At 53.3% G+C, this 26,543-nt stretch overlaps 6 protein-coding genes across 6 annotated transcripts; 4 read left to right on the top strand and 2 right to left on the bottom strand.

Moving 5' to 3' along the window:
• Positions 1-1,184: 1,184 nt before the first annotated feature.
• PG985_009132 (uncharacterized protein) lies at positions 1,185-2,811 on the top strand (the record flags this gene model as incomplete). Its single annotated transcript, XM_066828900.1, has 2 exons — positions 1,185-1,378; positions 1,512-2,811. Coding segments are annotated over 2 exons (1,494 nt in total), but the record flags the coding sequence as incomplete, so codon positions are not given.
• Positions 2,812-3,699: 888 nt separating this feature from the next.
• On the top strand, positions 3,700-4,760 carry PG985_009131 (RNase H domain protein; the record flags this gene model as incomplete). Its single annotated transcript, XM_066828899.1, has 3 exons — positions 3,700-3,832; positions 3,885-4,350; positions 4,409-4,760. The coding sequence occupies 3 exons, from the start codon at positions 3,700-3,702 to the stop codon at positions 4,758-4,760; spliced, it is 951 nt and encodes a 316-aa protein (XP_066683811.1).
• A 2,353-nt stretch (positions 4,761-7,113) lies between these two features.
• Positions 7,114-8,212, bottom strand: PG985_009130 (uncharacterized protein; the record flags this gene model as incomplete). The annotated part of the gene is made up of 2 exons (XM_066828898.1): positions 7,114-7,712; positions 8,074-8,212. 2 exons carry the CDS (start codon positions 8,210-8,212, stop codon positions 7,114-7,116), a joined length of 738 nt encoding a protein of 245 aa, XP_066683810.1.
• Positions 8,213-9,148: 936 nt separating this feature from the next.
• On the top strand, positions 9,149-13,577 carry PG985_009129 (uncharacterized protein; the record flags this gene model as incomplete). Its single annotated transcript, XM_066828897.1, has 6 exons — positions 9,149-9,242; positions 9,318-10,285; positions 11,031-11,127; positions 11,193-11,569; positions 11,628-12,029; positions 12,087-13,577. 6 exons carry the CDS (start codon positions 9,149-9,151, stop codon positions 13,575-13,577), a joined length of 3,429 nt encoding a protein of 1,142 aa, XP_066683809.1.
• Positions 13,578-17,544: 3,967 nt separating this feature from the next.
• On the top strand, positions 17,545-20,878 carry PG985_009128 (TBC domain-containing protein; the record flags this gene model as incomplete). The annotated part of the gene is made up of 2 exons (XM_066828896.1): positions 17,545-19,247; positions 19,315-20,878. 2 exons carry the CDS (start codon positions 17,545-17,547, stop codon positions 20,876-20,878), a joined length of 3,267 nt encoding a protein of 1,088 aa, XP_066683808.1.
• Positions 20,879-24,984: 4,106 nt separating this feature from the next.
• Positions 24,985-26,543, bottom strand: PG985_009127 (uncharacterized protein; the record flags this gene model as incomplete). The annotated part of the gene is made up of 2 exons (XM_066828895.1): positions 24,985-25,454; positions 25,517-26,543. 2 exons carry the CDS (start codon positions 26,541-26,543, stop codon positions 24,985-24,987), a joined length of 1,497 nt encoding a protein of 498 aa, XP_066683807.1.

The following is a 26,543-nucleotide window of genomic DNA, read 5'->3' as shown; positions in this document are numbered from 1 at the left end:
AGAACATGATTTTAACATTGATTACACACTTGGAAGCGCATGTTGAAAACAGAGATTGATTGTTTGCTGTTTGGCATTTGTCGCCTTGTTTTTTCGTCAAGACACATCCCACCCGCCTGAAGCCTGGGCGATAGACAGGTACAACGGTGCTCGAATAAACGTTCCTGCAGGGACCAGACCAGAAGCAAGGTGTCTATCGATAAGCCCCACCATTGGCTTATCTGATCGTTAATCAACAATCGCATTTGATGCCTCTCTACAAGGCCTACCTCAGCTACAGGGCAAGCCATAAATCGCCATTTCATATGGAAAGTCACCAGGTCTGATAATGACTTTGTTCTCACCAATCTGAACTACAACCGCGTTCTCGTCATATTATATCTCTGCAACCGCCCAAGCCCAGGGAATAAACCCAGTGTGAGTAGTGGCGCAGGGTTTTCATCTGGAAGCAACAGACCTGCATTGGTTGCATCTGGCCATTCTTGCACTTTCTTATATCACAGGTGAGAGCCCATCGTCGGCATATTCCTCGCATCTTCTTCTCGGAAAGGAAGGTTCGAGTGAAACAGATGCCGGCGCATTGGTGATTAACTCTCCGATCGCAACCACTCGACTCGTTGCTGGGACTGTCACTGTCTTTGGCGGTCTACAAAAACAACACGCGCGTACGCCTCTTTCCTAACAGACAGAGGACTGCCTACTACTTGTCAAGGCGGCTTCAGCGCCTACCCCTCAAGTTTACTCATCCTTCCTTCCTCACTCGATCATCGCCCTCTCACAGTTGCCCTCGAATACATACTTGGTTTCCTCATGGCCGCAATGCAGAGAGCACGGATGCAGGAAGCTTAGGTACGTAGACTCTGATATCTCTCGCTGATTCACCTGGCCCGTCGAGTCAAGACCATCATCTCCTTGTTACTATCGACTTGTTGCTCTGGAATTGCCGTCTATATTTTGGTCCAATTGATTCAACGCTTTGTTGTCTGAGTTGGTTCTGTACTGCATTCTCATATATTCGAAACCAAAGCATTGCCATTGGCCCAAGGTCCTCTCGTCGCTCGACTGCCACCTTGCACATCTTTTCGGAGACCCTTTCTAACAGGCCACGAGAAGGTGATCGTCTCACAATCGACGACCAAACCCCAAAACCCCTTTCATCAGCAAGACGCCTTGTCTCCTAACAGGTATCCGCTATGAGCGATTCCATGAAGGAAGTTGTCGAGACGCTCGACCCCGTTTCGCAGCGGCTCCTGCCACAAAATATTGATACTGGCACGCTGGTTCCGCTCAAGACCACTCTTGAGCTTCGAGACAATCTCTTGATTGGCCAAGCATATGTTACGAGAGCACCGACAAAGCATACCAACGATGTTGTCAAGTAAGTGGCCGGATTGTCTTGCAGTGATTGCAAAGTCCCCCCCCCCCCTTCTCGATGTACCACCTACCTGTATTCAATTAGCACCCTGCATGCTTGGCTGATGTGCCTATACTGACATTTCGTCTTATGAAAGCATTATCCGAGGCATGGTCGGTGATGATCAGGCTAAGAACCTTCCTCACCTGCGCCGATGCTCTAAACCGTCCGACCTACCGCCTCATCTAAAAAATCAGTTTATGAACGAGAGTCAGTCTGGACGAGGTGCCCACACTGGCAAGTCGCAGTATCTCTATATTTTACTGGGTCCTCAGGATGAGCTGGACTATGGAGAACTTGTACGGGGCTTGTCAGCGATTCCGGGCATTAGGGATGACCTCTTCGTTGGACTGATCCCGGTTCCTCTATTAGCTCCCACGTCGCAGGTCCAGGCGAACTTGTGGTCCCAGCAGTTCTGGCAGACAGTCTACCGCAAAAACAACCCACTTGGTCCCCATCCCAGCAACATTTGTCGTACCACAAGTGTTGTGTCTCGTGATGCGGACATTTGGATGACTTTGGCGCATGATATCGCTAGGAAGTCCCAAAAGGCCGGCTTGGGAGAGCCCATCGGTGCTGTGATTGTGAAGCGGACCATTCCTGGCAAACCCGAACACCACAAGCCGGATTTAGCCAAGACGGAAGATGGCAAGATGGGCGCCGAGGCCCCGAACCCCGAGAGCATGGGCAACAAGGACAGTACCGGCGGCCTCGAGCCGGCTTTCGGCGATGCTTCGGATTCGGGGTCCGGTAATGACTTTGAGAAGATCGATGCAGCAGGATCGGACAACACCAACCTCAACCAGACTGAAGAGACGGCTGCTGAGCAAAAAGAAAGGGTGGATATTGTAGCTCTTGCAGGAGATGCCCGCTGGTATCGACAAGAGCGAACAGGCCATACCGGCAACCCAATGGCGCATGCTGCACTCCGAGCAATCAGCATGGTGGCCCAGAAACTTGTCAAGTCGGAGAATCGAGAGCCTGCAGCATCAGCTCCGATCCTGGAATTTGAGGCTTTCCAAGATAGGCCTCTTCTCGGTGATGAACAGGTTGTCTTTGACGCCGACCACCCTTCTCCCGATGGCTACCTTTGTCATGAGCTTGAGCTGTACATGACGCATGAGCCATGCATCATGTGTGCCATGGCTATCCTTCATTCAAGGATGGGCAAGATTGTCTTCCGTCACCGTATGCCTCTTACTGGTGGCATGAGTTCGGAGGACCGCAGCCACGATCTTTGCGGTGGCCCAGACGCAGGCTGCGAGCATGGCCCTTGTGGCGGTGGCCATGGTCTGGGGCTGCACTGGCGTAAAGAGCTTAACTGGAGCATGCTCGGCTGGGAGTGGGAAACAGACAAATCCGAGCAACTTCCGGTCGATGTCCATTTGCATGCTTAATGGTTGAAGCCCTGCATCTACGCTGGTGCTTCACCATTTCAAACCCTGGAGGCAAGCAAGGGAGTTAGGTAGTCCTCTTGTCGGAATTGGTAACCTGAGAGATCATGATTTTGGCGATTGCATTGGACGATTATGATGGTTTTTGGCAGACTATGGCGGACACAGAATTTAGCTAGAGAGCTCCTGCACGAACACCTGCATATTGATAATTGATGTTTCCCCTGCATGATTCTGGGTACAAAGATGACGCAGTGATGTGGGCGGACCTGGTTCAATTGCCAGGGGACTGCTTTAATAAACCCTCCAGCAGTAAAGATAGCAAGCATTTACCCCCAACGAGACTTGTATGCTTGGTGACTTCTATGTTGTATTAGATGCCTTACGGGCAGGCAAGACAGGCAGGGCCTGTCAGTCTGCAGGAGGAGTGCATATGCGGTTAAGCCAGTTATGGTGCTACAGTAGATTTTTATCTAATCATCTTATCTGCTATCTGCATATCCCCAGCCCAATCCAAGTTGTGCTGTCTGTCCGTCATCCAAAAGCCCCCCCCCCCCTCACTTCTGGAAGCAAAAAGGACAAAGCCTACGATGCGCCTTGCGCGAACACGGGATCTCTCTGGCATGCGCTGATGTGCGTGTATGCGTGATTCTGACTGTTCTTCGTCCCAGTAAAGGATTCCGTTCGACGATGCGACGCGATTGACTCCAACGCCGCAATCTACTCCGGATCCACGCGTTTCCAACATTCGATAAAGCGACCAGCCCTCGATATCGACTCCCTGCGCGTGCGGGCCCTCAACGTGCCCCATTCAGCTTAGCAACGAGCCTCTTGCCATGGACTACTGAAGACCGCCATACCTTTCTCGACATCAAACAGCAACTCGCCGAAATGGTTAGCAAGAAACGCAAGGCGGACGCCCCCACGGAGAAATTCTACGCCGTTCGCTGCGGCAAGTCGCCCGGTGTTTACGGCACTTGGGCTGAATGTCAAGCGCAAACAGCAGGCTACGCCGGTGCCAAATGTACGTCTGACGCCGATCTGCACCGCCCTCGACATTTTTGGTGTATGCAAAGCTGACAGGCAGTTCCAAGATAAATCCTTTGTCAACTTCGAAGATGCCGAGGCCTTCGTCGCTGGCATTAGCGACGGTACCGCGACTGATGGGACAAAACAGCAGAAATTCTACGCTGTAGCAATTGGCCGGGATCCCGGCATATACACTGATTGGGATGTCGCGGCCGAGGCCATCAAAGGATGGAAGGGGCCTAAGTACAAGAAGTTCGACACCCGCGCCGAGGCCGTTGAATATATACGCGCCCATGGCAACGAAGCCGGCCAGTCATCCATCAAGGACGAAAGCATGGAACCCCCCGCGAAGAAGAGCAAGCGCTCAGCCACCAGCTCGGACAGCAAGCGCACAACTGCCAGTAGCTCTAAGCCCGGCGCTTTGCATATCTACACAGATGGAAGTAGCCTGGCAAATGGCAGCGCAGGCGCCGTTGCCGGTGTTGGCGTCTTCTTTGGCTCCAATGATCCTCGGTACCTCCCTCCGAATCCATGCCAATTTTTGTATATTTGGGCTAACAATAAGCTGCAGCAACGTATGTGAACGTCTTGAAGGTGAGCCACAAACGAACCAACGAGCTGAGTTGACGGCCATCCTACGCGCACTTGAGCAGGTCTCGGACGACCAGGACGTTCGTATCTTCTCAGACAGCAAATATTCAATCAGTTGTGTGACTGAATGGTATATAAACTGGGAGAAGAACGGCTGGAAGACCGGGGGCAAGCCTGTGAAGAACAAAGATTTGGTTGAGCTTGTCAGAGAAAAGATTGATGATAGGGACGCTCTCGGCACGAGCACCTTGTTCCAGTGGATCAAGGGTCATGCCGATGATCCTGGAAACGTGGCAGCTGACAATCTCGCTGTGCTGGGAGCCCGGTCTTGATAAGATAACATGGATTGAGCAGCCCCGAAATCCGAGGCTCAGGAAATGCAGCCTACGAATGGACTTGATACATGCTTACACGACGACTATGGATTTCTGCGCAATATACCCCCCCTCCCAGCATGCAAAGTTGTCCTTAAGTTTCTGTGTGTTCATACTTGGGCTTGATAACCATTTCTCAGGTGTTCAACGTTGTAAAACGTGGTGAGATTGGGACAAATGCTGGTGGGCATCATCCACCAGTGTATACTACCGAGGATTGAGAACCGAGCTACTGCAGGAGACGATACAAACACGGCGCCGGACCCAGTAAACATTGCACGCGATCATCCCGGCTTTGGGTTGTGGTGCCAAAGTCACGAGATTCCAGTATGTCTGGTTTCGTGGGTCAGGGTGCGACACGTGTGTGCCGGGGCCATCACCCATTCTGACGCGGATCCCATGTTCTTGGTGCCGTATAGGGAGCTACGGTCACATGCCCAAGACGCCTGAGGAGCTTTTAGTTGCCATTCAGGAAAGACGCGACGCTCTCCTCCGCCAACGGGTAGCTCTTGTTGTGATGACTTGAGCACAATGTGTACTAGGGAGTAACTCCCGAGAAACAAGTGTCACTTTCAAGCCTCGGTCAACCCTTAACAGCAGAACCGGCTTCCGAGGGTTTTCAGATTTACCTCTCGTCGAGCTGTCGCCGAGTAAAGGGCTTCTTTTTTCACGAGATGGGGACGAAACGCTCACACTGCTTTGCTGGTAGCATTGGTAGGAAAATTTGTGACAATGGCGGTTTCTGGGTTACCGGTGAAGACGTCAAGTCGGTCGAAGCACTTCAATAACTGATGCTGGAATGCCATATTCAACTCATTACTTACATGGCTACCTCGTCTTGATATCTACCCCCTTTTCCCGAGTGTGAAAACCAGGCAGCTGCATATATGCATTTATCACGTCGAGTGTCTTATCAGGAAGTAGGCAAGCGCTACATGACGTTTGCCCGCTTGGCCCAAGTCTCCTAACTCCCCCGCCTTGCCAATGACATGTCCGGGTTGTTTATTCATACATCAATGTACGGATAAGCACATGCATGTACGTACATGTAGTTCACTGGGTACGAACCACGCCATGTAGCACCACCATAGCCGTGACGACTGTTGACTCTTTAGATTCCTCTAAACCTCCATATTGCTTCACGACCACCACTCATCATCCGTGACTCTTTACCGTGTCACTGTCTTGTCAATTTTCGGATTGTGTCCCTGGCCATACTGATCTTCACCGCCAGCCAGCCAGTCTTTGGTATATTAGCGCACTATGGCGGGTCCAGAACATCCAGAAACGCGTGACGAGGTTGCTACGCCTCTGCTCGGCAGACATCATGAACCACAAGACCCAGAAGCCGTCGCTTCATACGAGGACTCTATTCAGACAGAGCAGCAGGTCAAGACCTGGAGACGTCGACGCTGGGTCTCGTTCGTCGCCAGCATCAGTCTGCTCATCGCTTTCGTTGCAATTCTGATACTTAGCGGAGGTCTGACCCCCTCTATATCTCGATATTATGCTGTCACAAAACGTATAGAATGCATACCATGTCGGTCAGGCTGACGAGAAGTGGACAATAGTTCTATCACGTCTCAAGGGCAAGGATTAGACGGCATATAGCCATGATCGGCTACTCCAAGCCGATTTCGCGCAAGGTAACCAACGCGATGCTTCCTCCGAATTATAGGCAACTGGTTGACTAACAAATGAGTCGATGCAGGTTGGTGTCAAAAGACCAGAGACAGCTGTGTTGTATTGCCCGCTTTGGCTGATGTTCATTCCTTAAATCTCGTACAAACGATCGGCACACTAGCATATGAAAATCGTTCTTGGGGGATTTTTCTTGTCTCGTGGAGAGTCAAGCTGGTTAATTACGGTAAAGCGTATTTCTATAGTTGTATACCGGCAATACTCTGGTTGTTTCCCATTATAACCTGTATAGACGTATTGTAATCGGTCCCTTAGAATTGAAAATACGTAGACTTGAAGCTATTATTCATACTTGTGTGAACATGTTTCGGCTTTACGTCTAGATGAAGCCACGGTGCTTGTAATGACGGAGTGGTTTGCTTCCCAAACCTGATGTATCTGCCTATCAAACCCTCAATCGCCATAACTTATTATCCAAACTCCATAGATACCTGAACCCAAATAACGCATTGCCACTAAGTACTACCAAGTAAAAGACCTAATTAGCTTGTCAAAACCCCATGCGCTCTCGCTTGAACGATCGTCCCAATGTCAATTTAGTTCAGGGCATTGTTTTCAGCCTGTCGATATCTTACAACCAACACACCCAAGCGATAGACCGCCATATCTCTTAGAGGCCAAGCTTCTGCTTCTTGACCCTGGGATAGATGCCCACAACCATCAAAACCATGATGAGAATCATGGCCCAGAGCTTGAGCCCGAGAACGTTCTTGTTGTAATCGGTCTCAGTGGCACTGATGATTGTGGCCATGAGGAAGGGCAACAGGAGGTAGCCAGACATGCGATGATACTTCCAGATCGCCTTGGCCTTGGCCTCGCCGCCGTAGAGGGCGGGGATGCCGAACATGGTGAAGCCGACGACATACTGGATCACGATCCAGATGCTGGCGATGACGCCGAGGTAGGCGTGAACAGAGTGGAAGTGAGGGCTGCCGCCCTTGACCTTGTTGACCTCGATGATGGCGACGCCGGCAATGAAGGTGGCGAAGGCCAGAAGGTTGAGCCCCGCGTGGATCTTCTGACCGACCTGCTTCTGCTGGGCCGACTGCGTCGGCTGCAGTACCAGTATGGACTGGACTAGCACCAGGAAGCCGAAGGACTGCGCCAGCGGGTGGCCCGAGAATAGGATGATGGGCTGGTGCAGGAACACCGCGGCCCAGACCGAAGCCACGAGAAGAACAGCGGCGCCCTCGGCGAGGATGCCGGTGCCTGATGATTGTATGAGCTTTGCCATGATGATTGAAGATAAAACCTTTGGATAGAGGCTGGGTGGGATTATTTAAAGCTTGGAGGAGAACCCTGTTGGATGGGTGTCAAACTGCAAGCTGCAAGCCGGGGCAGAAAGTATAGGCAGTGAAGAAGACAAGAAAGACCAGACGACCACGGCGACAAGGAAGACAATGGCGAACGAAGAGGGTTTTGGGCAGCTCACTGCACTACCGACCCAAACTTCTCTGCTGCGTATCTAGGGTGATGGATATGGGTGCGGTGTTGAAACATCAGGGAACAGTGCACTCTGTGTCTGGATCAGAGGGAAGGGGAAATGATGACAAGACAAGAATGAACGTACCAAGGATGAGGTTTTTGGCAATGGAAGCATTGGGCTTTTGCGAGGCATCTCCAGGACGTCCGAGAAGCGGTTCCATCTCGCCGTTGCCCGCGACTGGGCCCGACGGACTCTCTTGGGGGATGCCCGTTGCTGAGGCCATGGCTGATTGTGGATTGTATGTGTGGTGTTGGCCGTTTCTGCCGTCCAGGTATTTTAGGCAGGGTGAGACAGGCGTTGGGTGGGTTGCTGAGAGGAAGATTTGCGACCACAAGAAGTAGTGAGCAGCTTTGCTTGCTGCGAACTGCAGCAACACGAAAGAAATGGCAAATGAGGAAATCCAACGACGTATTAGAAATCAACGGCTTTGTTGGATATATCAATCCGTGGTTCTAGCTCCAAGGGTAGCTTCTGGTTTCCGTCGTCCGGACTTTTCGGGTCTATGTTCAAGCAATGCGTGAAGCTTGTCCAGGCTCGAAGACGCCATTGATGCCGTCATTGCGAAACTGCCTGGGGTGGCTGTTCGGGGTGATTGTCTGGGGTCGGCGGAGCATTGGGCCTATCACACCGCTGCAAATGATCAGCCGACCTGATTGGCCTGCCCCCGAGCCGTATTACATGTTTGTTGCTTTTCCATCAAGACGACGCTGACCGACTTCTACGTGGACCAAAATGTCCAATCTCGTATTGTGTAGCAGTAACAGCTTCTAGGTTTGTATGGGAATTTCCAGCAAACCAAAGAGTCACTCTATCTACGAGAATTATGCTATGCAGGCATCTGCACTTAGTCATAGTAACTGTTTGGTTTGGATCATACTTACTGATAGGCGTGTGTCTGATCTCGGCTATCGCCTGGTGCCGACATGTCAAACCGTAGGTAGGCGAAAGAGCCCCTCCTGCCCCGCCATGCGATATCGCATATTGTCCATCACCCAAAGACCATCTTGCTCTCGAAGTCCTTTGTTTTGAGTATTAAAGTGCTTGAGTAACGAAATCTATTATTGAGGCCGCACCTAATATTTGTTCTAACATATCAACGTATACTTTGCCATCTAGAGTCGACTTTGGCAATCGACCAAACCAGCTAAGTATCTCTAAGATGCTCGAGGATATTGAGTATAAGCTTGAATCCGTCCAGGCAACGTCAGTTGCTTCGGACAAGATCGATGAGACATTTCGCTCAACATGTATCGGTACGTGACGTTATACATCAAACTCCAGCCAATCGCGCATGCATGAGGTATCGTAAACTAACGTACCTCGTCTAGATCTGATCTCGGGGACCTTGGGCGGCAGAGTGCTGGGCTTTTCAGATGAGTGGTTCGCCGAGGCTAACAATCTCGTCACCCCGACCGCCCCAATCCGGCAACCGGGAAAGATGGTCTTTACCGGAGCTTGGTACGACGGCTGGGAGACCCGGCGACACAACCAAGAGCCCTTTGACTGGGTCGTCATACGTCTCGGGGTAGCCTCGGGCACTGTCGAGGGCGTCGAGGTGGACACGGCTTTCTTCTCGGGAAACCATGCTCCTGCCATTTCCGTTGAGGGCTGCTTCAGCCAGGATGACAACGAGGTGCTGTCGTGGAAGGGCGGTAAAGGGAAGTGGGAAACGATCCTGGACGCGCGGGAATGCGGCCCGTCCCAGAGATTCGGTTGGAAGCTCGATGCGCCTACGTCCAAACAGTACACTCATGTTCGACTGAATATGTACCCCGATGGCGGGATAGCGAGATTCCGACTCTTTGGACACGCGGTGCCCGTTTTCCCCGAGGACACGGAGGCCGTTTTCGACCTCGGCGCGGCTCAAAACGGCGCCGTGGCCGTTTCCTGCAGCGACCAGCATTTTGGCACCAAGGACAACCTCGTACTCCCAGGCCGGGGCAAAGACATGGGCGACGGCTGGGAAACGGCCCGCTCGCGGACCAAGGGTCATGTGGACTGGGCCATCATTCGCCTAGGCGCGCCGGCGCTGATCCAGAGCTTCATTGTCGATACGGCCTATTTCAGGGGCAACTTCCCCCAGAAGGCGAGACTGGACGCGATCGAGTGGAAGAACAAAGGCGACCCAGGGGCCGACGCGGACGGATGGACGGAGGTCGTGGAGGCAAGCAAGTGCGGACCCGACCAAGAGCACGCATTCGGCTGCCTGAGCCAGGATAGGCCGTTCACCCATGTCAAACTTACTATCATCCCCGACGGAGGCGTTAAGAGACTCCGTGTTTTGGCTAAGAGGCATGTATAAAGGGCTATGGGGCTACGAAGAGGCCGAAATCAATGGATCTGACAGTGCGGCGCTATTTTAAAATTATTTATTCATTCTTGTATAGTCAAAAGCAGCTCACACCCGAGTCAAGAAACCTTGCAGCACCAGACCCATGCTGGGAAAGGGTGCGATACGATGAAGGCTGAAGTATGGCACCGTCGTACAGGTAGATTAGGTGTGATGTGTCCGCCCAGGGTCGGTCCATGGGGTACAGATTGAATGCGGCGGTGCACGGGCGTTTCTAGTGGGAGAGTGCCCGCTTCAGCTCGACCTAGCGAGACCCTTGTAGGGGTACGACATGTACTACACGTGCGGCATCTGGGCTCTCAATCCAGCAATGTTCGTAATGCGCAGCTGGGATTCATTAAGGGTGCATGGATGTACCTACCAATGCCTTTATTGTTATTGCCTTAGGTACCCGAACCTGCCAACGCCTATGACGACCCACCCGCCAGGTCATCCAGGAGTAACTTCTCAACCCCAAATAGTTGTCACCAACATAATTGATCCCGAACATCCATCCACCAAACGAGCCTGCGTCCTCCCGGAACTTATCTACCGGCCCCCCGAGATACGCAGCATGATTCAACGGTACTAGAAACGCCAAACTCAATCCCATCGCCCCAACTCCCAACAATTCGCTGTCAGATCCCCTCCGTCCCCCAGAATGGACATCAGCGACGTTGATAGCGGGGGGTTTGCGGACGAGCCAAGGAAGACCAGAGAACTCCCGCCCGATCTTCCCAAGTCGCTGAATGACCGCATCATCCCCAAGGAATCAGTTGCCGAGACCGAGTACTATGATGGCTGGCAAGGTGTGTAGCAATGCCCCTTACCGACTCCCCCCGGCCAAGACTGACGTATAGGCATCCAACTATAGGCCAGTCGCAATTCCTCACGAGTCCGATCCTTGCGAAGCCCCTCCAGTTTAGCGACTTGACCCTCGACGATACAGACTATGTCCCAGATGTCGCCAAGGGCATGCCTGACAGCGATACCCGTCTTATGGAGATGATTGCAGCGCAGGCACAGCACCATGGCGGAGAAGGCCTTGTCGATGCCGATGAGGTCGCCAACGACGAGAAGCGCTCCCGCGACGAGAAAGAAAACATTCTGCAGAAGTCTCTCGCTATGGCTGCAAGCAATGGCGATCTCGTACAAGTAAAGAGAATCCTCGACGGCGATGCGAAGAAGTTCGTAAACGTCAACTCTCAAGACGAAGAGGGAACGCCCCCTTTAGTCTATGCGAGCTGTTTTGTACGTATTCGATGGCATCTCGGGCTTGCGACCGGCCGGTAAGCTGACAATCTCAAAGGGGCACGAAACCGTCGTACAAGCTCTTGTCGATGCTGGAGTAGACGTCGACAAGCAAGACCGGAACCAGTGGAGTGCTCTTATGTGGGCTATGACGAACCGTCACAAGGGCATCGCGAAGATACTGCTTGACAACGGCGCATCTGCAGAAGCCAAGACGTCATCGGGCAGAACCGCTTTCGACTTCGTGCCTCCCGACAGCGACATGTCATTTTACCTGCACGACAATGGCTACAGTATTGGCAATGCCGGCGTTACGGACGATTTCTATAACCCGGGCTTTGAGCAGGACCGCTTTGAAGAGGAGCTCGCCGAGAACGAAATGCGGCGGCGGATGATGATGGAAAGCGCAAGAGACCTAGAGGTCGATCTAGGCAACGTAGGGATGGATGACCAGCCCGAGGTACACGCAGGTGATCGCACTCTTAAACCCCACGAACGTTGGCTAACTTTTTGACAGGGCTCTGATGACTTCGAGGAGGAAGCGCAAGAGTTCGACTGGAGCCGGTGTCTGCACGATCAGATGTTCGTCTTCCAAGAGAGCGACCTCGAGAGGATTCTGGATATCATCATCACCAACATGCAACCACAAAGATCCGCATCTCAGAAGCCTGTCCCGGCCAACATGATATTCCTGAGTGCGAGATATGCGCACTACCATGCCAGCCCTGAGCTGCTGGAGAAACTACTCGTCAGCGCCCAGGACAAGATCAACGAAGTTGTAGAGGCGCATCAGTGGGACATGACCATCTTGGCATTCTGGATGTCCAACGCGACGCTCCTCCTGCACTATCTGAAGAAAGATGCCGGTCTCGTCGAGGCCACTACAGAATTCCAAGCACAACTAGCTGAATTAGTAAACGAGATATTCATCCTTGTTGTTAGAGATGCAGAAAGGCGAATGGACAAGGTCCTAGAGCCCGCCATGCTTGACCACGAAACAATACCGGGGTTTGAAGGTGTCACATTTCAACATGAATGGAAGATCTTCAAACGAAAGAAGGAGGTCAAGCAAGAACCCATTGAGAAGCGGTATCGCCCGCCCTCCCCTAAGGCGAGGGCGAAGCCCGCTCCTAGGAACGTCACCTCGCTCATGTCCTCCACGCTGTTCGTTCTGGATTTATATGACATCCACTCTGTCATCACGTCACAGATTATTTCACAGTTATTGTACTGGCTGGGCGCCGAGTTATTCAATCACATCATGGACAACCGGAAATTCCTGGCCCGGACGAAGGCCATGCAAATCAGGATGAACATCTCTGTCATCGAGGATTGGGCGAGGGCCAATAACAGGAAGCCCGAGCATTACGAGCATGGTGATACGACTGCCACCGGTGAAACCACCATGGACGCCGCGAGGCGGCACCTGGCTCCCGTTGTTCAACTACTTCAGTGGCTGCAATGTTTTTCATCGCTAGAGCCAGATAACTTGGAAGCTCTCGTCGGAACCCTGCAACAGCTGAAGCGCCTCAGTCCCCAGCAGTTGCTATTCTCGGCTAAGTACTACCGCCCCGAGGTAGGCGAAAAGGGGCTTCCTAAAAGCGCAGCCAAATACCTCGAAGCGATGCAAAAGGAAGCAGATGCGAAGAGGGATCGCAGAAGGACCATGCCGCCGCCCGGACCTGGCAGTGTTCCTACTACACCCGTCAGAAATACGTCGAACGGCTTTGACATTGACACACCGGGCAGCGCGCCGAATCCCGATGTTGAAGAGTACGAAATGCCTGAAGGAGTCAATTTCGATCCTTCGCTGATGTTACCGTTCTCTCTGCCGTCCGCGATGGACATGCGAGTCTCGTACGGTGCTGGATTCGGAGGTGTCAACAGGGAGCGGGAGAGGAAGTATATCCCAACCGTCCCCCCCGAGTTCCTCGAGAAGCTGGAACTTAGCGGCCAGAAAGAGCGGCCCATGTTTGGCGAGAAGGACTGGGAAAACGAGGAAGTATGAGCATTTGTTGTACAAACCCTTCAAGGAAGGTGATGCAAGATATCTGGAGTTTGTTTCTCAGCGATAAGCATCAAGTCGGCGCTTCTCAGTGTACCACGTCGAGCGTAACTGCATTAGCGTCTTCAGGGGCTGCTGTCCAGGGTCCTTGGCACCAATAGTTGATGGTACTCTCTGACCGGGAGACAGCGCACGTACGCTGCACGCGTCCAGGGGTAAGTCGCTGACGGCCGGTATGTGCTGCATTGCATTGACAGACGAGGCGCTCAGGCACAAGAGACAACAACCCGTCCCAGCGTCCCTGCGCGGCCAGCTGAAGGGTCGTAGTGACGCAGATCATTGATAGGGAAAAAGCAAGCATAGCTGCAGGACGCATGAGACAGCTGTTCCCGTCTCGTGGCGTCTTATCGAAGGGCATAACTACATGATTACTACTCCAAAAAAGGCAATAAACCTGTATCTTTCCACCAGTGTTGCGTTGCTTGTGCTACTAATACTATCCGTATCACATGCATTGGGTGTTGTTCTCATTCGAATGGCGGTGACAATACTTATGTCGGTTTGGCTGCCCAAGCTTGTAGGCGAACCGACTTCCAGGTGACGACTCATTCAATCCTTGTCTATTCAATGACGTCCTATGACAGACAGCTGGCAACGGTGACCGTTCAGGTAGTACATCGTTTTGACTCGGATCTCAGGTTCGGAAAGGAAGGGGGGAGGCACCCACTAGAGTCAGTCCGCCCTAGAGCTTGACACAAACCGCTGCTGCTCTTGCTGCCTGCATACCCGTCTACTTCAACAGCCAACGGAAGTGGAACAGAAGATCGTGTAGATCTGTAGGATAGGATATCGATGGCGAATGGTTGCAATCCAGAACGTTCTACAGGACAAAGTCATGTACCTAGCCACCCCATGGTTGGACACGGGTGAGTTGGTTAAAAGACGCCACGTCAGATAGCCGCAGCAACTGTTGGGCTGGGTTGATGAGATGCCAACAGCCGTTTGTACAACCGCACAACTTACAAGTAACTGCGAGCACCAGATATATTATTTCACTATATTGCATGCGGTCCCTGGGTACTCACTCGGATCGCTCGATGCTTGACGGGCGCTATTAGTATTACGTGGTGCTGAGTGTTAGTGAGAGATGGATTGCTGAAGCGTTCAGGTCCAACTGGATCTTCAACCTTCAATAGTGTACCTTGGAGTGAGCCAGATGTCTTGGGTGGCCGGCTCCATAACTTGCCTACGGTCGCCGCACCGCTCCGCGCCTGGTTTGGAAATTCTGGGCGCTAATCTCAGATGCGAATGAAGCCAAACCAAAAGATTGATTGGCGTGGGCGTCTCGCGCGCTCTTTCTCTCTCTTGTGATGAGGAGAGTTGTGCCGCTGCATAGGTAGGTATGTAGGTTGCTAGAACCACGTGAGGAGGGTATTTTTGTAATCTACATATTTCCCCTCCAATGATATGTCTTCTTTATCGAACCTCCATCTATCCATCTAGACTAGCACATGGCGAGTGCCGGGAAGGAGGGACGAAAAGAAAAGAAAAATAAAAGAGCTGCCCACAGACGGAGGCAGAGAAGACCGCAGAGTGGCTCCTGGAGTGGATTAGTGCGAGGATGGACTCCCAGCGATCAATGCATTGCCGGCGGGAGTGGATTAGGGGACCGGCATTCCGGTAGCGCGATCGCGGATTTGCGGGGGAGAAAGAGAGAGCGCAGAGGAGGGGGAGATACAAATGTAGTCCTACTTCTACTAGAGGTCCATATACGATACGATACGGGGGATTGTTTACTGCCGGCTTCTTCTTGTACGTGTAGATGGCGGGAGTGCGCATTTACATCCTGAGGATCTTTGGTCTCAGGCATTCGAATTCGACGCTGGGTACATGCCAATCGCAATTCCAAGCTGACTCAACCTTATTCCGTGTGTCGGTACCCAACGAACAGGTATATCGCAATCTTGAGCAACTTTAATAGTCCCCATCGTGGAGTGCTTCCTTTTGCTTGTCTTGGGGGGGGGGGCGGAGCAACAAGGGCGAGCAGTGCCGAATACCCTCTTGTGAACAAGCTCATGCAATGCAAGCAAGACAGACGGAAAGTAGTGGTGTATGTAGAGAACAAAAGCAAGCAGCCCACCCATCTAGGAAAGACCACCAAGCTTTTACCCAGAACGGAAGACGGGCGTAGGGCAGCGCGGTCCTGGCCAATGGGGTGCTTTATGGGTGTTGTAGGCCGCATGCACCGATTCGGTGCGTACGGGAGAGTCGAGTATGCGCAGTCGTGTGTCAGTCTACTAGTAGCAGTCGTGGTCACACCCCGGCTAGTCGACAGAGAAAAACGACGACGTGTTCTTGGTGTTTCTTGGTGCCGAGAGGGAGGGTAAAAGAAGAGTAGTAAACGCCAGCCAGAGGGGAGGAGGGGAAAAAACCCATGTCTCGGAACTGGGGTTGCATCAGGTATGCATCCCTCTCTAACTGCCTCTATCTAGATCTAGAATAGAACATTCCAACGCCCACAGCACAGCACAGCACAGCACAGCAAACGAGTCAACTTCAGCGCTTTACACATAAGAAGATGGCCACATCCCCATGCCGCGCCCGTCCCAGACAACAATATAGCAAACCAACCCGTTTTTTCGTTCTTCTCTTCGCCGTCCCTCCCTGTGCCCCCCGGCTCTTTGCTTCTCGGCGGCTTGCAAGACATCACAAACAATACTGTCTGTTTCTGGAACGATATTGCTCGCATGGGAATTGTTGTTGTCGCAAGCCTTTCCCGTCCACGTTAGCATCTAGGCTTATAACCTTTCTCTGTGCCTCCTCGCCGCGCCGTACCTTATCTTGCCTTTGCATGCATGCCTAGGTTGTTTACCCCGGATCCCCAGGTCGACAGCTTCCTTTCTCCAGCAAACAAGCAAGCAGTGGCAACGCAGGGTCGCCCTTTCCCGGACTATTCGTGTAAGTCGGGAGGATCCGAGCTTCTGGTCTATACCACCTGTCTGCCTACCTGCCTACGCCTTCGCCGTAAGTTTACTCGGTCTCTTGGAACCTTCCAATGTTTTCATCCCACCTTTTCCATCCCACCCCGGCTTTGTTTACTATTCTGGGAATTATTGATTTGTAGAGTCGAGACGACGGCTTAGCACTCATCGAATTCCCTTGATGGCGAATTGCGATCCCTATGCACTGGTGCTTTCCCCTTCCCCTCTCCCCCTGCTTTCCTCTCACTCTTCCTCTGTTCCTCCCTGTGTCTCTGCCCAGCACTCGCTTCGACTTCCTTTGCGTCATACATAAGCCGAACACACGAGCCCTCTCCCTATCTCCTTTCCCGCCAGCGAGACATCTCGTCCCCGAGCTGAGCCCAACAAGAAAGAGAGGGTGTTTCCGGCGGGAAACAAGTTTTCCAATAAAATTATCTCCGGACAGATCAGACATAATCGGAAGTCTATTGGATCCCAGCTGACCACCACCGCCAGCTCCCGCTCCAGCTCCACGAAAAGGAGCACCAGCAGCTTAAGTACAACAAGCATTACTTACTTTACCACCGGCCAGCTTCGCCCCCCTCTCGAAATAAGATCAAAAATAAAGACCGGCATTCCATTGATCGAACGAACCCTCCGGGTCCCCTGTTCTGCTTGTTTGCTTGTTGACAACCCGATCCGGCATCCCCCTCTCCCACCCACAAACTCCAGTTGTACATGAGCGAAGGGATTCGAAAGGAGCTGAGACCTGACCCCAACTCTGTTGCTGCACCATTACAGTAATCAGACGCACCGCACATCTCGCATCAGCCGACGACGCAATCCCGGTCCGAACAAAGGCCCAACGGTTCATCCCACCAACCTTGGCCGCCAACCAACCAGCCGAGCCAACCAGACCTCTCGGTTTGCTGTTGACCCCTGGAGTCCTGGCTTTGCCTGGCACTTACCTCGCATTGGCAACGCAACTCACTATTTTTTTTAAGCCATCGATGGCGCCCCAAAAATACTCCAGCGTGCGCTACAAGAGCCGGCCAGCCGCGCTCGTCCCTTTCAGAGACGATACTAGTCTGATCGCTTTACGATACGACCAGACCGTCCAGGCCGCACCACCCATTCCCATTCCACCACCTCGCTCGCCTTTGCGTAACCGTTCTACTATTGCTATCGCCGGCGCCCCCGCCACGCGCCCTTCTTCTACCGTTTCTTCTTCTTTGTCTTCCAACCACACCGTCGCTGCCCCCCCTCCTCCTCCTACCCGTACCCCTCCGCAACCTCCTCAACCAAGCGAGACCCATCCTGCTCTGAGGAGGGCCACCACTAGGCCGCGCACCCTTTCCCAAGACCTGCAGCGCCATTCAGTTCGCACCGCCTCTTCCCATTCTCCAACCGTTCACGAGGAGAGCGAAGAAGAAGAAGAAGAAGAGGATCCCTTCACTTACAAGAGGTTCGAGTCAATTGCGATCCCCACCGCGCCGGACTCGTACCCCAGCAGCGCCAGCGATAGCACTACCTTCACTACCCCCAAGCTAAGGATCAGGACCGGTGCGGCCACGCCCTCGTTGCACTCTGAGTGCGAGATTACCCGGAACTTTAACGGCGCCAACGACCGTTGCAGCCAATGCAGCATCCCTCTGCCGTCACCAGGATTATCTGAGGACAACAACACGGCATCGCCCACGTCTCCAACTACACCCCCATCGGCCGCCGAGAGCTTTCCAGAGAAGCCGGCCTCCCTCTTCTCCAAGTCTTTTATCTTCCGGTCTCCTCCCTCGATACCGCTGCCGTCTATGAAGGCCAAGAAGCTCCAGAAGAAGGCGTTTGCGGCACAGCAGGTTCATCAAGTTGATGACCATGACATGGCGCTTGATGTGGAAACATCCCTAGTGGGGAAAGACGCTACGGCCCCTGTCGTACGCTCCGCGTCTAATAACGCTTCGATCCCACAATGGAAGTCACCAGCCCCTGTCCCCGCCCCTGTAGTTGACGTGCCCCCACCTCATTTAGCACATGGGGCCGCCAAGCAACCTGATACCGGGGTTTCGACCAACTTGAAGACCACAGCCATACCCCGGGTCGAGGATGATGAGTTTTCCCAGTTCATCACCCAGATGTCATTTTCCAAGCGCGGAAGCATCATGCTGGCTGGGAAGAAACCAGAGGTCGTCAGCGCCCCGGATGCTGGCGCACATTATGACGGGGCTATGAACGACGCGCCCACCAGTGAGCGACCGTCGCCTCGCCCGTTTCCTCTTGCACCGTCCCTCATGGCCAAGTCGCAAGTCGATGGGGCCGCTTTCACGAGACCCAGGACGCCCCCTACGATCCCGATCATCGCTGAAGAGGAGCCAACACCCAGTCAATCGCCATCGGGCACCGCGCTGCCATCGGGCGTCGATGAGCAATCGGCCCCCTCTTCTCCAGTAGAAGCGACATCCCCGGCGCCAGCCCCGGTCGCCGACACCCCCTCGCCCGAAGCCAATCTACCGCCGACACCCACGACGCCGCAAAGCCCGCCCAGCATTCGGGTGATACCAGTAGATGTAGAAAGGGAATCTCAAAAGGTGAGATCACTCTATGAACCGGGGGGTCTCAATTGGGAGGAGGGCGGCGGTGGTGGTGGCAGGCACTCGGCTCTGAGTGCGCGCCTGGAGACAACAAAAGAAGTTCCGTCAGATGTGGATGAGAATGACGCGTACGGTTTCCTTGCATATCCAGTACAGGCCTCCGTATCACATTGCTAACGCGCCCGCTTCTGACAGTCCACCCGAAAGCACAAGTCCAGCTTCTGGCGATCCTCCACCTGGAAGTCCTACGCGGCAGGCACCTGGGACCCGAGAGTCCAAGGCCTCTACTGCGCGGCCACTCGCTGAGGCTGTACCGAAAGCACACGAGCGCGCTGGTGGGATTGAAGATTGGGAAAACGTCAACGTGGAGGATGTCGATCGCTACGGTTTCATTGTGAAAAGGCGGCCAGATTCGCGAGCGAGCACGCCGGCCGACTACGAGCGGCTCGGCACCTACTCACCGAACAAGAAGCGCAATGTCCTTCTTCGGAGGGGAGATATGGCCACACCACACTCTGGCTACCTGGGATCGAGGCGCGGGCCAAGTAGGAAGATGTCGGCGCGGTCGCTCAACACACAAGCATCAGGGTTTTCTACGACATCCCGAACATCCACTCGTTCGGCCCTGCGCCACGCAGCCAACCTTCTGCCCCATAACAAGGATCGGAGGTGGATGGACGAGGCAGGAGACATGCTCGCGCCGCAGTTGGGTATGACGAACATCGGGGACGAGAAGTCGGCAGGGGCCATTGCCGATGAATCTAAATACAAGGAGTGGAAACGCACCGAGAAGTGGCGGAAAATGGCCACGGTGGTGAAACCAGGGGCCGACGGAGAGGGTTCCTACGGACAGGGCTCCTTCTTTGACTTCGACATGACCAATTCCAAGCTGATTGATCGAACGTGGAAAGGAATTCCCGATTGCTGGCGATCGGCGGCATGGTGGTCCTTCCTGTCTACAAGTGCGAAGAAGAGCAAGCAGAATTACGCGTCTGAAGAGGAACTCTACACCATCTACAAAAACTTGCAAGAGGTTCCGTCGCCCGACGATGTCCAAATCGACCTTGACGTTCCGAGAACCATCAACCAACACATCATGTTCCGAAAGAGATATCGGGGCGGCCAGCGACTCTTGTTCCGGGTCCTGCACGCGCTCTCTCTTTACTTCCCTGAGACGGGATACGTACAAGGCATGGCGGCTTTGGGGGCGACTCTTCTCAGCTACTACGACGAGGAGAGGTGTTTTGTGATGCTTGTCCGACTGTGGCAAGTGCGGGGCCTGAACCGCCTGTACTCCCCTGGTTTCGTCGATCTTATGGACGCCCTGAGGAAACTCGAGACCAACTGGCTCTCTGGCAAGGACGTGGCAAGCAAGCTGCAAGAGCTGAGCATCGATCCCACTGCGTATGCGACAAGGTGGTATCTGACGCTGTTCAACCTGTCGATACCATTCCCCGCACAACTTCGAGTCTGGGATGTTTTCATGCTGCTCGGCGAGTCCACCGAGAACGTGGCACCCAGCCGGCCCGGCACGTCTGAAAAGGGTGCCCAGCCTACCGACTCGTCGGACTGCTTCGACATCCTACATGCAACCAGCACGGCCATCATTCAGGCCTTGCGCGATCATTTGATCGACGCGGAATTCGAGAACGCCATGAAAGCTCTAGCATCGTGGGTCCCCATCAAAAACGAAGATTTGTTGATGAAGGTAATCCGGGCCGAGTACAGGCAACACCACACCAAGAAGAAGAAGACTTAGGATATCCGCCTTCGGAGTTTGGCGCAGCGCAACCGGGGCCCTTGAGGAAGCCCCCGTCTTTACCACCTACTAATACTGCCACTACTACTACTTTGTATCAGAGGAGGACTGGACTGGCACGTGGATCAGACCCGATCTACTTTCCATCCCTTTTGTGTCTCTTTTTTGTCTAATGCCATCGTTACCGGACCGCGACAAAGGTCTCTGCCACTGCCGCTTCTTTATCGGGACTTACTTGTGTTTTTCCAGTGGGAGTGTCTTCTTCTTCACTTCACGGGAAGGCTTCAAAAGTGGCATACCTGCCCTACTGCATTACTGGCGTAACTCGGGGATAATCTACTTCTCTCTCACTCTCACACTCTCTCACACGCACACGCACAAACTGGGCTTCTATACTTCGCAGGAGTATACTTTGCGGGAGCCCGCATTATACCCACGCATTACCAAGACGACACTAGATCATTACCGCGTCTCGGGGTCTCTCTTCTCTCTCAGCTGCTGTTTAATTCTTTCTACGCAGATTATATGTATATGGAACAATCGCTTCACTGAAGCAGAAGAAGGAAGGAAGGGGAAGGAGGAAAGGAAATGAAATGAAGAAGCTGGCGAGGGGTTTGGGGGTCTAGGTTTTTCCCCCCCTTCGATGGGAGAGGGGGAGTGACCTGTTGTTTCGTTGTATGGATGGCCCCATTGGTCTTGGGAGGCTGGGAGCGCTGCTGTTGTTTCTCTCTTCTTCTTCTTCTTCTTCTACTACAATTACTTACTCCTTTCTTGTCTCCCCCCGCACATTAGCGGCCTCTCCGGACATGAAGGGAAACCGAGAGAGTCACAAATGAACACAAAAAGTCTCGTTTTGTATGTATCATACTGGAATAGTGTTATGGTAATGTAATAGAAAGTCGGGGCGCGACTACTCAAACTCGAAGCAGTCTCGCTGTGACATGGATGACATTCGACGCCCATGGTGACGTGACTCTTTCACTAACTACACACCTTGTGTATGTGTGTGATGGTATGACTACTGGGCTGGTGCCTCGCCTCCGCCTCTTCCTGCCACCCGCCTACTTTAAGCACTCATCGTCAGACTTTCGAAAGCACTCATCTTACATGCCAAGGGCATCATGCGGACTACCATTTCATTCCCCTCTCTATGTTCCCGTCTTCTTCGGACGGAGACCGAGGCTTACAGTTAGCAGTAGCTCACCAGCTGTCCCGATATCGATCTACTTGATAATATGCTGACTCTGGATCATTGGGGCACAATGTCGTGTCTGTGAAATTATATCTCGTGCTAATCATACCACGCCCGGCGATACCTTGCTTTCTTACTCTCTTTCACCCCCACACACAGGGAGCTACGTGATGGCCTAGTACCGATGTGAGAAAGCACCCCACGCATAGAGTGGTTCACGTCGGAGGATGTTGGCGGTGGAGTATTTCTTGCAGGGAGCAACTGGGGTCGCCTTGAGACAAGCGAACCGAGTAGCCATATCTAGCAGGTGCCAGGCGCCGGGACGAGTGAGCGCTTCACCCGCCCGGCCGGCATCATGAGCGAGGACAGTGGGGGTTGACGATTCCCAGACTGCATGTCAATGTTCGCGCATCCCAGCGAGGCTCTAAATATAAGCCAGGCATAGAGAGGTACGTCTCCAGTGATGAGGATGACGATAATTTTAGATACTGTTGGTTGATAGGTGGATAAACTGTCTCTTGTTACAGCAGTCTGGGCCTGTCTTTCTCTCGGGAAAGGATCTAAGGTAGTAGTTGCCCTACTTAGAGATGAATGTCACCGTGAGGGTCGTATCGCATCTCCGGGAAAAGGCCATCGACGACGACCGGGTTCGCCTGCGACAGCAGCGATCCCCGAATCTCCAAAAATCCCAGCACGGCATTGCGTAACGGGCGGCTGGTCATGCAGCAGCAAAGGACAGTGCAGATGTTGTCTGTTTGAATGGAAACCCGGCCGAGCGGGAGTCCAGACGAACGGTAAGAAGGGAACCCGAAGCAAGAAAATATCGGAGATGACCTGTCACGTCGTATTGCGGATGGAGTAGGAAGGAGAGTAGTAGTAGTAGTAGGTACGTGGCGGAGGTGGGTAGTACAAGTGTCAAATTTCAGTTCGTGCCTGTCGTTGTCGCAAATATAGATACCCCCTCCCCCACGCAGCACGCATCTACCTGACATGAATAATCTGGATGCGCGCAATGTCGGTTGAGCAGCTGCGGCAGCAGAGGTCAGGAGAGACCAATCATGGCCCATTTCGTGCATGTCATGGAGGGAGTTGGGCGCCTGTGCCAACAAATGACAGATGTCGGTCTGGCTAGCCGCGACCCTCCCTCGCCCCTTCCTGTCCGTCTCGACTGCAAGAAGAAATAAGAGTAAGCAACCGAAGTGGGCTAGTCGTTCGTTTGGTTGGCAGCTGGCTACCAGGTATGTATGTAGTGAGCAACATGCCAGTCGCATGCATTAGGTACCTAAAATAAGCTGCCGGCATGGTGATCATGTTCCCTTTCAGCTTTCGCCAAAGCAAGAAAAAGAAATGGATGCCCGGCCCAGATTGGCCGGCCTGCCTTGAAACCCCCTCAGCTCAGAGTAGGTCTAGTTCAGAGGAAGGCAGAAGCCAAAATCAAGATAGAACAGAAGGCGGCAAACAACACTAGCTCTGTCCCTGCCTTGCTCTTTCCTTCCTAATTGCAACTGCAACTGCAACTGCAACTCCCATTGATTGACCTCCCCTCCTTCCTAGTGCTGTGTGGTAAACAGATGTACAATGTACTACTCCTGTATTCCACCCTTTCGCTTGTCTCGGTCGGCAGACGATGACGGTTCTTAGCCGTTGGCGCGCCAGGCCAGAATTGAACCTATCAGAGCGTGCGTACGTACGGCTATTTTCCTTTTTTGGAAATCATGTTTTCTTCTCTCTTAGTAAATGCCCCCTATTTCTCTCTCTTTCTCCAGCGCTTATTTTCCGTGTTTTTGAACAGTGCTATAATTTGTTATCAAAAGTACGAGCAGTAAAGGGTATTTGTAAGTAGCTGCCGCCATGATGGCCTGACTGCGGGTTGCGTCGTCAAGTCTCACAAAAAACCAAGAAAAAACAATCCAGACAATTTCTGGGGAAATGATTTGCTGTTCGTTCGTGTTTCAGCATCCCAGAATAGGATCAGCACGTCAGGTCATCCTTCTCCTACTTGATACAAGTACCCTCTCTACATACAACCCCTGTCCGTCGGTCTGTCGGTCTGTCGGTCAGTCTCTCACTCCCTCTCTCTCTGTCGGCCGTGGTCACCCATCGACAGGACCTTCCACTTTCGAGTCAAGCCCAAATGCAAGCCCATTCATTCTCGTTCGTGTTGCGCTTGTATGGCCGCCGACCAAGTGGTACATGATCTTGCGTCGGCTGGTTTTATCCTGGCGATGCTGCATGGTTATATTGCCTGCATCTCAATTCGCGACCCGACGCGGCACAAAGAGTCGAGGCCCCCGTCAGAAACTAGCCCGTCGGCATTCCAGTCGGTTCGCCAGCTCCAGCTTGTATCGTTGTTGGTCCGCTTCCACCGCCACCAACTCCCACTGGAGCCGAGCCGCTGCTATATGCTGCTCCTCACACCGCATCACTGTACATTTCGTGCCATCTCAATTGAAATCAATGAATATTTGACGTTGCCCAGAACTCCTGGGGCCTGTTCATCCCCAGGCCATGCTTTTGTCCTAACCGCCCCTATAGTTATGCAGGTAATAATTGATACACGTAGTAGAGGAGGAAGAGAAATATATGGGGAAAATAGTAAAGAAAAAGATACACATGTCGAACTGAAGGCCAAGTCTCGGGAGAGAGCACGTGGGCCATCCTCAGGAACATCAGCACCGCGCAAGAGGCCAAATGTATCCCCCATGCCAGGGTTTCACCTGCGGGCCTCTCGTGAGAAATCCAAGGCATTGGTGAGGCTTGGGTTCTGGCTGGCTGTTCCGTCCAGCATAACTCCAAGAACGTTGAATCGCGTCTTTCGTGTGACGTTCACAGGACATTATCGTAAGGCTCATTGCACGAATTCGTTGGCTCCACACCTGTAGCCGTAAACGTCCAAATCTTCCTCTTCCTATCATTAATCGTGTTCTCGGTCGCCGTCGCGCTGAGGTGCTGATCCCGCGGCTCCACCTCGCGACCTTTCCTCCGATGAAACCGGAGATTGCCTTCGCTCATCCCCTGGCGGATGGCTTCTCATATCCGACATGTTGTAACGTGGCGACGGCTGATCCGACAGTAGACTCGAGACCGAATGTGTGCCGCGAGGCTGTATTGAACCGCCTTCTCCCCCTTCCCGCGGCGTGCCCAGCCCGGGGGACATGGCCCTTCCTGGACCAAAACTGTCGCCTCGGCCACGTGTCGACCTATAGGCCGAAATGTCGCTTCTCTGGCGTGAGTGCCCTCGACGTCGACCAGGAGGCGGGTTGCCCAATGTAGAAGCACCCCCAGGCTGGCTGAATGGTGGTGATCTATATCTCATTTGAGAGCTTGGCCCTGGGGCTGCCGGCGGCGGTGGCCCTGTGGCCTTTCGTTTTCGCGGCGAATCCACTAGCACGAATAGCAACGTTAGCTATGCCGATATTCACAGCTGGACTGGGTTTTAGACAAACCGGAAGGGGTTGCGGGCTGGTTCGAACCAGCTTGCGAGGTCGGCGGTTGCCAGTGATGGAAATAGATAGAGGGAGACTGTGTTTCCTGCTGTGGAGCTTGTTGCTGTTGAGCAAGAGAGTGTGTAGCGTGCGATGGGACACCGGAAGGTCCACCCATCGGCTCGCCTGTGCTCAGTCGAGGAAGGTTCCCCCCCAAAGAACGCCCACCGGGTCCGCCTGTCATGGAAATCGTATGTGCTCTCGCTCTCGTGGGAGATCCTGGACCTTGGTATGGCACAAACCCACCCTGTGGGCCAGGGCCTGATCCTGGCGTTGACGGAACACCCACGGAGCCTGCATAGGGAGCATACTGGTGCGACTGAGAATCTCTTCGGTGCTCGGGGGAGATTTGTCCTTGGGCCGGCAGGAGTTGCGGAGGCTGTGAATGCTGAGGAACCAGATATTGTTGTGCCCATTCCAAAGCGGCCTGAGGAAGCGCTCCCCCACTCATCCCCGCAAACACCACGGGTATCATGGGCGGCGGTATGCCCCTATCCAAGGACGTCCGGAGCATGTCGTGCTCCAATCTTCTTTGCTCCAGGCGTAGCGTTTCCTGTCGAGTCTTTTCTTCCTCTTGTCGCCTCCTCTCCTCTTCCGTCTTGGCCATAAGCCAACTTCTCATGGACTCGTCTACGCCAGGGCCTTGCCATTGAGGCGGTGCAGGTAAATTGCCTAACATCTGGCTTTGAGCAGGAGGGGCTGGACCCTGAGAATGCAAAGATGGCCCCGGGGCTTGGGGGTGACCGGGCCCCGGTGGCGGCGGCGCCGTCTGGGCAATGGTCATGGCTGCCGGCAAAGGCAGTCCGCGATGCGGGGCCGACATGCCTTTGAATGACGGACTGGCCTTACGAGGGAACACAGACAGTGGTTTTTGACAAGTTTCCTGACCAGTCAAGGGGGGCGATGATCGGGATGTCGAGGGTGGTGTTGGAAGATCATGGACGGTGTGGTACCCGTGATGTACTGGCTGCTTGAGTGTGAGCATCAT

This window comes from Apiospora marii (genome assembly GCF_038362585.1).
Source record: "Apiospora marii strain CBS 49790 chromosome Unknown utg000005l_segment0_segment0, whole genome shotgun sequence".
NCBI lineage: Eukaryota > Fungi > Ascomycota > Sordariomycetes > Amphisphaeriales > Apiosporaceae > Apiospora > Apiospora marii.
Note: the sequence above shows the minus strand (reverse complement) of the source record. Positions and strands in the feature narration are given on the sequence as shown.